The sequence below is a fragment of the Chaetura pelagica genome, unplaced genomic scaffold (assembly GCF_000747805.2).
Source record: "Chaetura pelagica isolate M959 unplaced genomic scaffold, ChaPel_1.0 scaffold11, whole genome shotgun sequence".
NCBI classification, from domain to species: domain Eukaryota; kingdom Metazoa; phylum Chordata; class Aves; order Apodiformes; family Apodidae; genus Chaetura; species Chaetura pelagica.
The window spans coordinates 4,192,029-4,201,732 of record NW_009952694.1 but is presented as its reverse complement, the minus strand read 5'-3'; the positions used below and the strand labels follow the sequence as shown (position 1 = coordinate 4,201,732).

General features: G+C 35.7%; 3 protein-coding genes across 3 annotated transcripts in view; 1 reads left to right on the top strand and 2 right to left on the bottom strand.

Annotated features, from left to right (window-relative positions):
* Positions 1–79, bottom strand: part of PNN (pinin, desmosome associated protein) — an 11,829-nt gene extending 11,750 nt beyond the window's left edge. The window contains exon 1 of the mRNA XM_009993944.1: positions 44–79. Coding sequence (XP_009992246.1) covers positions 44–79 — 36 coding nt within the window. The remainder of the gene's footprint in view (positions 1–43) is intronic.
* Positions 80–342: 263 nt separating this feature from the next.
* TRAPPC6B (trafficking protein particle complex 6B) lies at positions 343–4,581 on the top strand. The gene is made up of 5 exons (XM_009993943.1): positions 343–380; positions 991–1,108; positions 2,543–2,626; positions 3,660–3,753; positions 4,416–4,581. The coding sequence occupies exons 1-5, from the start codon at positions 343–345 to the stop codon at positions 4,445–4,447; spliced, it is 366 nt and encodes a 121-aa protein (XP_009992245.1). The 3' UTR covers positions 4,448–4,581.
* Positions 4,582–5,298: 717 nt separating this feature from the next.
* GEMIN2 (gem (nuclear organelle) associated protein 2) overlaps positions 5,299–9,704 on the bottom strand; it is a 7,948-nt gene continuing 3,542 nt past the window's right edge. Inside the window, 6 exon segments of the mRNA XM_009993942.1 lie at positions 5,299–5,904; positions 6,233–6,291; positions 6,431–6,541; positions 7,827–7,895; positions 8,573–8,617; positions 9,640–9,704. The exon segment at positions 9,640–9,704 is cut by the window's right edge and continues 19 nt beyond it. Of these exon segments, the coding sequence (XP_009992244.1) occupies positions 5,865–5,904; positions 6,233–6,291; positions 6,431–6,541; positions 7,827–7,895; positions 8,573–8,617; positions 9,640–9,704 (389 nt within the window). The 3' untranslated portion in view covers positions 5,299–5,864.

Here is a 9,704-nt window from a genome sequence, read left to right as displayed (position 1 = left end):
GGGTGCGCAGAGGGTGATGCTGCGGGTGCGTCCCACCTATTACTCCTTCTGGCTGGCGTCTTCTCTTTTGCCATTTCATCCTTGCGGGGACCTGTCGCTGAACACCACGGGACAGATTCGGAGTGCTTTCCCTAATGAGAACTGGGTTGGGGTGGTTGGTTACCTTTAATACTTTTAATCCTTTGTAATTGTACTTTTTTTAGACCTGCTTTTGCATGTTTCCTGATATGGCACGTGTCATTATTCTCATTCTGATTTTCTTCCTTAACGTAATTTTATGATTGGCTACTCTCTAGCGTTTTTCTAAAGCCTCTGCATCCTTGGAACTTCACCACCAAGCACATGCCCTCCTTGTTTCCCCAGACCCATTGGGATGCACGGTGACTTGCTGCACATCCAACTTCACCGCCCTCGTTCTGAGGTCGTGTGGAAAACTCTTGAGCTTCAGTCATGCTTTTTTATGAACAAAGTGGTGCTTTAGTGCCAAATAAAGAACTTCAAGGAGAATAAAAGGAGAGAATTCTGAAATAAGCAAGAGGAGGAGATCCCTTTTTGGGAAACAGGAACAAGTATTACATGTTTGTTCCTATATGTTAGTGCTTTTTTGCACATTTGAAGAACTTCTTTGAAGCAGTAGTATAGAATGAGCTTTTTGTTTATCTTCTATTTAGACATTTAGTTGAAGGTAAAACTGATGGAGTGCTTTGCATCTTTCTGTACTTCCCCTGCCTTTAATAGTAATGAAATAAAAACCATTTATTCTGCTGTCATGTTGCAGATGTTAAGATAACACTGTGTTGCTCTTAAGTAGAAACACTTGAATGCAGAGTGATGCTGGAACGATACTCATACAATGGTTGGAAAACTTAATTTCTGTAACAGCCTCAAAAATGATGTTGCTTAGTACCATTTTTTTGTATTTCCTTTTTCTAATTATCAGTCAAGTTGTGTTTGCCTTCATTATTGATGTATTTCTCACTTATCTCTTAGGTTTACAAAAGATACTGCCAGGTTCAAGGATGAATTGGATATTATGAAGTTCATCTGCAAGGATTTTTGGACAACTGTATTCAAAAAACAAATAGATAACCTAAGGACTAATCATCAGGTACTAATGCTGTAGAATAAGATTTAACTTATGTAATCAGTAACAGTTTTGAGTTACTAGCATTTTTTTTCTTGGTCTGCAATTACCAAGCAAGTTTTTAAGGTTCATGTTAGCATGTGGCTTCAGAATACAAGTTAGTAATTGCTTGTGATGTTTTTATTGCCATCCTGTTTGAAAAGACTAAATGCTTTGAATTTCGTATGTGCTGTTGCCCTTACAAGCTGACAGGATAGTAACAGTTACAGTTGATTAACACTTTAATAGGAACTTTTTAATGTATCTCCCAATACACTTTAGTAGAAGACTCATCTGAGAAAGTGATACTGCTGTCTTAACATCTATTTAAATAGAATGGCTTGCCTTGAAGTAATTGTTTTATTTAAAAGATTTTTTACAGTTTTCAGCAGTTGAGACACTTAGTTTGATTCTACTCAACATACTAATATAAGAAACACCTGAAAAACTTCCAAAATTTGCATGTTGGTACATTGCCTTATATCTGTGTCCTTCCCTATATCAACAGCTGCAATTTTTAAAACAAGATCAAAATAATTTAAGGAAAAGTTTTACCAGAGTAAAAAAATCTTTTCCCTTTCAAATTACTTGCTTTCCTTACGGCCATTCCCTATTGTATCAAAGTAGGAACAGGAGAATTTGTACAAGGATTGTACCTTGTAGGCCATAAAAGTGAGCTGTTGTATATCAAGTAATAACTTCAACAGATAATAATTACCTTAGAAATCTGTTTTTTTTAATTCAAAGAAAGCTGCAGTATTAAGTTGAGGTCTCAGTGCAATATACAGCCTTAATTTAATTTAAAGGGTTATCAAATTCCAAAGTAGCACAGTCATTAGCAAAAAAAATTAAAATGACAGGTGTAGATTAAGCTGTACTGTGTTAATACTTACATTTATTAAAAGGCACACTGTGGCACAAAATTGCCATGTAGAAAATGCTAGATTTTAAATTTCATCACCTGCTTGGGTGTTGTTGCCTATATCACTACTTAAAGAAGATAATGCTCATTGAATTTGAAAATAAGAATAATGAATTGCTTACCGAATGAAGATTAAGATGTGAATTTAAAAATCTTCATGCGTTTGAGATATTAACAAAGACTTTGTAATATAGAACTATTGTTGCTGAGCGTTGGAAGGACTCTTCCAAGAAGAATTTTAATAAACATTTTTTAGGGTTAACTAATCATATTATCTAGGATTTTTGTAGTATATTCACAGTTAAGTATCTTTTGTTTTAATATAAGCAAATAATACATTTTAAACATAAATTACATATGCCTTCATCTAAAAATTATTTTTTTGACCTGAGGACCTTTCTATTATACTTACAAATCAAATCCTTTCACATAAAACATTGACTGTGTGTTACTGCATACTTAGCTAAAAACAACTTTTTTTTTTTTTTTTTTAACAGGGTATTTATGTTCTTCAAGACAATAAATTTCGTCTCTTGACACAAATGTCTGCAGGAAAGCAGTATTTAGAACATGCACCAAAGGTACCCTTCAGTTTTATCCTTGGGATCTACCAGTTTTATTTGAGTTATCTTGATTTATTAATAATTTTATATTTTTTAATTGGATGGAAGAAATAGTTCAAAAGGGCTAAAGATTAGGCTCCAAAACTTGTGCTTTTTAGAAATGCACCTGGTTTTGGAACAGTGGATTTGATTTATGGTTCAAGAAACGAGTAGTGTCATTGTGAAACTTCCTGTTGTCATGTTTGGGTTACTTGACGGTAGGAGCTGGTCTGCCACTATCAGACTAATTCTTTTTCTCTTTGGAAAGCTTGTGCTTTCATAACCTTTTTAAAAGCTTCCAAAACACATTTGGAAGATGCTATTCATTCTCCAGAACAGGCTTCTGAGATTATATGAACATTCAGAAAGATTTTCCACAAATTAAAAAGAGTTTTGAGTGTAGATGCTGAGTTAGGGTAATAGCTGACGTAAGTAAATTCAGTGCCTCTGCAGAACCTTGTCTAAAACATTTTGGTTCAGGTGGATGTAAGAAATAGGGCATTTGGCTCAATTTTACGACTTCTTGATCTTCCTAGTCATCACAGTTGCAGGCTACTGTGCTTGGGATTTTTTAAAATTTGTGTGTGTTTGATGAAATGTTTCTTCTGTTTTGCAGTAGATCATCTAAATATAAGCAGGCCCTTGTTTTCTAAGATGCAGCCTGTGCAAGAGTTCTATCTTGGACTATTTCTCTTTTGTTGACTTTAATACCAGCTGCTAATTTCAGCCAAGTCTTGGGAGTAATTTTTTGAAGGATATTAAGTTCCTACAGGCTTAATGGAAATAGAAACAAGTGACTCAATATAGTGTCTCTTAACAAGAAAATGTGTATTGTGAGCTCTGCTGTACCAAGTATCTGAGTTCTCATCTATTTGAGACATGATGAAGCCTCCCAAGCACAGTAACAAAACCTCCATCTTTAATATTGCTGTAAGTGTTAAGTCTTCTTGAGAACTGTTTCAGCCTTTAGCAATAAGCTTCACACTCACTTAAAGTGCAACTTTATGTTCAGTATTTAGCATTTACCTGTGGATTAATCAGAGGAGGCCTGTCAAATTTGGGAATAAAGAGTATTGTAACAGCTGAAGTTTCATCAATGCCTGCATGTAAGTAGTTCTGTGAGTGTTCAGTTATTAGTTCACTTGGTAACTTTCCTTACTGACTTCATCACTGTATAAGCATTTATCAAGGTGGGATTAGTTTGAAGCTGCTAGGCTGTTAAGAGTCAGTATGAACTTCAGGATACCACTTGTCACTAAATTCTTCAGTGGTTAGAAAGTACTGACAGAAGGTGAACCTCCATGATCTGGAGCAGAAAGCAAAACTAAAAAGTTGTATTTACCTTTGGAAGCATCAAATGCGTAAGGATGTCTGGCCAGAACACTATGTGAACAAGGGAAGAAAAAAACAACTAGATGCATCCTCTTTCTCTACAGAAGTAATTAAGAAAGTTAGTGAAGTGCAGTGTAACTATCTAACCTGCTTAAGGTGGATTAAAAAATTTCCACAGGCTTTGAATGAATTTTAAATTTAGCTGGCAAAACTGTTGTGATGGGGGGACATGGATCAACCTAAAGATAAAAGAAAAATCTGTTCATCTGGAGTTAAATTAAAATGCTAAGTTTAAATAATGGCTAGATTATTCACAAACCATCAGAGTGAAATGCTCCTTATTACTTCTTTAAAAAAAACTATTACAATAAAATAATTACTTCTAAAAGTAATTCTAATGGTGATACTTTGATCTGACTTTGCTTTTTCTTTGCAGGTAAATTTCAGGTGATGATACAGAAAATGTAGTACACATCCAAATCTGGGTATCTACCTTAAAAATTGTTTGTGTGGATTCAGTATCTTGGTTCAGCTTTGTATGTAGCTTGTAAATTACAGCAGTGCACAATTGCAAAATATATAATAAATGTTAATAAAAATAACACTATCCGTGTATCTTGGTATGAAATTTATACTATACCAAGGTATTAATATCCATCTGGTTAGAACTGTGGTTGTTCACCTTTATTAATTACCAGTATAAGAACCCCGTGTTTTTCATCAAACAGCTGATCCCCACCCATGTAACAGAATGCCAGCATAGCAACAGAATCACTATTACTTGCATCTCCATGATTACAGGTCTAGTAGTTATTGTAATTCACTGTGATTTTTCACTTGATAGTTAAGTCTGCCAGCATGCCAGATACAAAAGTGCCAATCATTCAAAGACATATTAGGGGTTTATCAAGTGGTTGTGGTTAATGATTATTTTTAAGTGATGGGAGGGACTTAAATTCTACAATATATAGAAAGTAGATGTCAGTTAAAACTGTGTATCAGTTTGCTGCTATCAGCAGAATTCATAGTTCCTTTAACATGGATTTTTAATTGTTGAAGATAACAAAAACAAGAGGGAGTCTTGTAGGTACCAAGCAGATGCTGTTACTTTTGGTGCACCACTCTATGTTAAATATATAAACAGGTAAGCTAACGTATTTGTCAAGATAACATACAGAAAATAAATTTGTTCATTCTATTTAGTAAATGTTTCTATTAAAAACATTGAATACAGATGTGTAATTCTCACTGGTTTCTGCAATTGTTTACTTAAAACCAGTATTACTACTCAGGAGGCAGTAACATTTGTCTTATTCAAGACTTACTTGCTACAGTTGACCAGCTTAGCAGTGCTTAAACTCAGGAATGAAAGCTTGGAAAAAACCCATTCAGTCCGAGTTGTGTAGATTTCTACAGTAAGACAACTGTTAAATAGTATGAAGAATGAGAAAAGCCACAAAATTTAAGAACACTCTTTAAAAAGCTTCAGTTTTATTAAAAAAAGTCCTCAGTAGGTGTGTGTTAGATAAAGAACAATCACACATAATGTGACCTGTGACTTCCCCAAATAGCAGTGGCCACAGGATTACTCAGATGGTGTAAGTTTCTAACCAAGGATGTAGTCTACAGAGACAGTAGCTCTTGAGAGATGATGTGAGACACCGACCATTTTACAATGATGATGATGATGATACTGGAGACATTGACAATCTCATGCTAAAGCTCAGCTTAAGTTGTTCATAGCTGTCCCAAGTGCATTTTTGTGAGGGTGCTATGTAGGGGTTGTATAGTACTTCAGGTCTGAACAGTGCAGTGTCTTGCTATTAACTCTGATAATGCTGTTTGTACTATGGCAATGCAAAATACTTGATATTCTCTAAACAGTCTAGGAAGGCTCATCAGCCAGGTCACGTTGATCGAAGTACCTAGTGGAGAAATGTGGAATACAGTAAGAAACCTCTAATGCAATATACTCCTTGCTTTGCTCTGAGTTACTACACCCCTTGCTTTCTAGCTCTTCTTTTAGAGTTTATCATAATTACAGCTTTGCAGTTCAGGGGGCTCACCTGAGGAAACCAATAAGCTTACCTTACTCTTAGATTTATCTTAAGTCCTTTTAGTTAGGTGTATTTGCTACACAGGCCTGGAGTACTTTAACTGAGTTCCACTTTAAAAGAATCTAGGTTTGGACAAGAATAACCATACACTTGTTCTGGACTTCCTTTACTGTTTTAGGTATGTGACTTGCATTACCTGCTAACTAAGCAGATTATCAAATTCAGAGCTGATATTTTTTCTTCATTCTTGTTCTCCTGAAAGAGAAACAAATATAAGAACAGTTACTTTGTTTTTGTGTGTCAGCTAGAAAAGTAGTTACATACCATGTAATCATCCTCCTAATAATTTGTTAAATTTGGCAAGTCCTTTGCACAATGTTATGTTAAATCTTACCTCTAGTACCCTGACTTCTGAGCATCGTCTTGCAAGCTGTCGAATAAGGGAGTGAGCTTCAGGTAGCAAAGGTTTTTCAAGGCATGCCAACAGTGCATAAAGCCATCTACCCTGGGCAGATTCAGATAACAAAGTTTTAATTATGAGCATTTCCTTGAAGTTTCATGCTTGTTAGGCCAGGAGCAGGCCTGGAGCATGGGTCTCAAAACTGCATTTAAGTGCTACTGCCAGAATTGAAAAGTTTGAAAGCCAAAGTAGACACTATGCAGCAGAATTCTGTGCCTCTAGAAAAGCTTCACGTGAGCAGTAGTCCTGGATTTCCTGCTGGTATTTTAAATACTGCCAAAGATACAACTTAATACAGCTTACATTATTGAAGTCTGAGGGAGGGATTATTTTTACTAATATCTAAAGATCATTAGCTATTAATTTATAACTTTACAAACTGTGAAAAAACATTCCTGAAGAATGAATGTATCAAGTTGGATCTTTGTGGAATTAATTCTGTTAGATCAGCTTTAAGATTTGCACCACTGTGAAAAAATGTCCTTTGCATTTTAGTTCACTGAATAATATTGCATTGTTACAAATGTAACTTCAACTACCAGTCTAACTTCTTAATTTAATTGCAGTGTCTAGTGGCTTTCATTATGGAATAAACTAAAAGTCAACTTGCACCTTCTCTGCAGCATATTGGTTAAGGAGAAGACAGTCCTAAAGAAAAGGACAGAACATGAAAGACCTTTAAATGAGTCAAAACTAGTTAAACTGTCTTTAGTATTATGGAAGTAATTTTTATTACTCTTTTGCTTCATGGTGCTGAATGAGACGAGATGCATCCACCAAGGTGTTTTGTAGATATAATTTTGTAGATGAGAGTTGTGGCTGAACTCCATGCTGACATAGTCTGTCAATGAGAATTTCTTTCTAGGTTTGATTTGTCACTACACTAAGCTAAGTTTTCCGGTCTGTGCTGCATGTGGAAAGATTAAATGTGTTGCTGCCAGCCCACTGCCATGCATCTTCAAACTGAATTGGAGGTGTCAGTCAGTACATTGTGCAGCATCCTGACAGCTCAAACTGGTCAATATCAAAGCTGCTGCAGTTGGCCCCTCTTTTCTCCCCAGCACTGATACTGATCCAACGTTGTGGTTTAAATTAGTGTGGAGAACAATAAAAAGGGGAGAGGATCTGTATCTGTTATGTTTTGTAATTGCATTCCAAAAGTTCTGTGAATACTCCTTTTAGTATCTAAATAAGAAAGTTTTGAAAGTAACTGAGTACGATACACGCATCTAGAGAACTCTTCAGAAAATAATTTCATAGAAAACTATGAACAATTTATCCCTTGTTTAATGCATTCATGTGCAAGTAGTTAGAATAAATTAAAGATTACCAGTTCAGGAGTAAATTTTTTCTCTCCAAACCAGCTTACAAGGTATTCTAAGACACTGGTTACTGTTGCCTTCAAAAGAGGAAGAGAAAGGACAATACAATACTTGAAATGTTTTCTCTTGCTGTCCTACCTGAAGGATTATATTATATAAAAAGCAATGTGATTTTAAAAAAATACACATTATGTATTTCTACTTCACAGTGATACTAAATGTTATTTCTTCTAGGTTGAAATTACATATAAGGGTAAAGTTAAAGCATCAGTTTCTGGAAGGAACTTTATATAAAATTAAGTAATTTTCTGTGTTAAGAAAAAGCTATGGATAAATGGCTACAGATGAAGAAAGAGGCATCACACTGACTGGTTGTTTCTGTATGAAGGTGACTAGTGGGAAATGTGGTAGTAAAGGAAAGTGTGATTCTTCTAGCCTTGCAATGTACGTAAAGCTAGAACAATCAAGTTGAAGACTGCTCTTAAAACACTAAGTAAGGAATCTTAAAACACTCTCCAGCACCTAATGGAGCATTCAGGGAGAATTCAAATATTAAATGTTCGCTAGTAAAATTTTTTGTAGCCGAAGGTGAGATAATGATGCGTCTTCTTGTAAGTGTGCAATGAATAGTAGTTGAAATAAACAATTTTGTGCCTACTCTAGCATGGAAAAATGTTAGACTTCTACAACAAGTGGACCATGAGAAATAATGACTTATGCAGTGTCACGATGCAATTCTAAGAGGTAGGCTTACCTGATTCATTCTGCTTACAATACTTAGCAAAGGGGGAAAGCCCACCTGAAAAAAGTGCATTGGAAAAGGCAGACATTATCATACACTGTTTATTTTAATTTAGAACATATAAACATTTTAATGTGATGTTCAGACATCTGTAGTGAACTGAAAGTCTGTTTTGAGCTTTGAAATCAGTTAAAAAAATAACCTTCAAGCAAGTTCAAGGTAAGGTCCACTCAAGTTTGGTATCAAAGAACCTTGCTTTTACTGTTCTTTGTCAAACTTTCTGTTTTTTCAAAATGATGCAGTGAAGGGCATGTTTGTAGGATAGCATGTATGAGGAGAGGAACCAGCTATCGTCATTCGGCAAAGCACTAAAGCAGACTGTACAGAAAGCTTTCCATTCAGTGAGCAACCAAGTAGTGTGTTTTAACTGATATCAGATGAAAGAACTCTGTTCTTCAGTCAAAAGACTGAAGGGATGACTTTTTGACTGAAGTGATGGACTTGTGCTCTGCTTCACTCAGTTTCCACTTAAAATGGAAGCAAAATGGGACCTTCTGGGCTCACCAGAGAGCCTACTTTCTATGTAGTTATTTAGTGTTGCAGGCTGTTTTAATAAACAACGGATAGGTGAGCAATCCTGTTTTTACTGATAGAACACCTGGGCCTCGATGACCAAGGACTCTCTCATGAGAACCAGTTGATAAAAGTGAGCTAATGAAGTAAACATCCGAACGTGCCAGAAGAGGAGATGGGGTGGAGAGTCCTGATTGAGCCTGGGCCAAGAAGCCAGTCACTGTTCAGACCGTGGCAGGCTCTAGTACAACTGACCAATCATAAGTGCAACCCTGGACATGTAAAATCCGGGCTAAGGGTATATAAGTGCCTGTAATTTCTAATAAAGTTGGAGTTTGCTCTATCAATCATATTGATTGTCTTGCATTCTTCCCTCGCTGGAATACACCTCCACGAGCCGGCCAGGCACACCGACAATTTAGCATAAAGTGGTAATAAATATTATTGTTTCTGGCAGTGATTCTTGAAAATAGCAGCCAAAAATTAGATAGAAGTCGTATACTAACCTTTATGTAATCAATTCCTAGATGTTCACTGTCAGACAGTGCATCTATTTCTGAGTACACTCTTT

Coding starts and splice junctions, on each gene's coding strand:
- TRAPPC6B (XM_009993943.1), top strand. CDS start 343: ATGCCCTCCTTGTTTCCCCAGACCCATTGGGATGCACG. Junction 1,109..2,542: donor ACCTAAGGACTAATCATCAG/GTACTAATGCTG, acceptor TTTTTTTAACAG/GGTATTTATGTTCTTCAAGA. Junction 3,754..4,415: donor AGTTTCATCAATGCCTGCAT/GTAAGTAGTTCT, acceptor TTTTCTTTGCAG/GTAAATTTCAGGTGATGATA.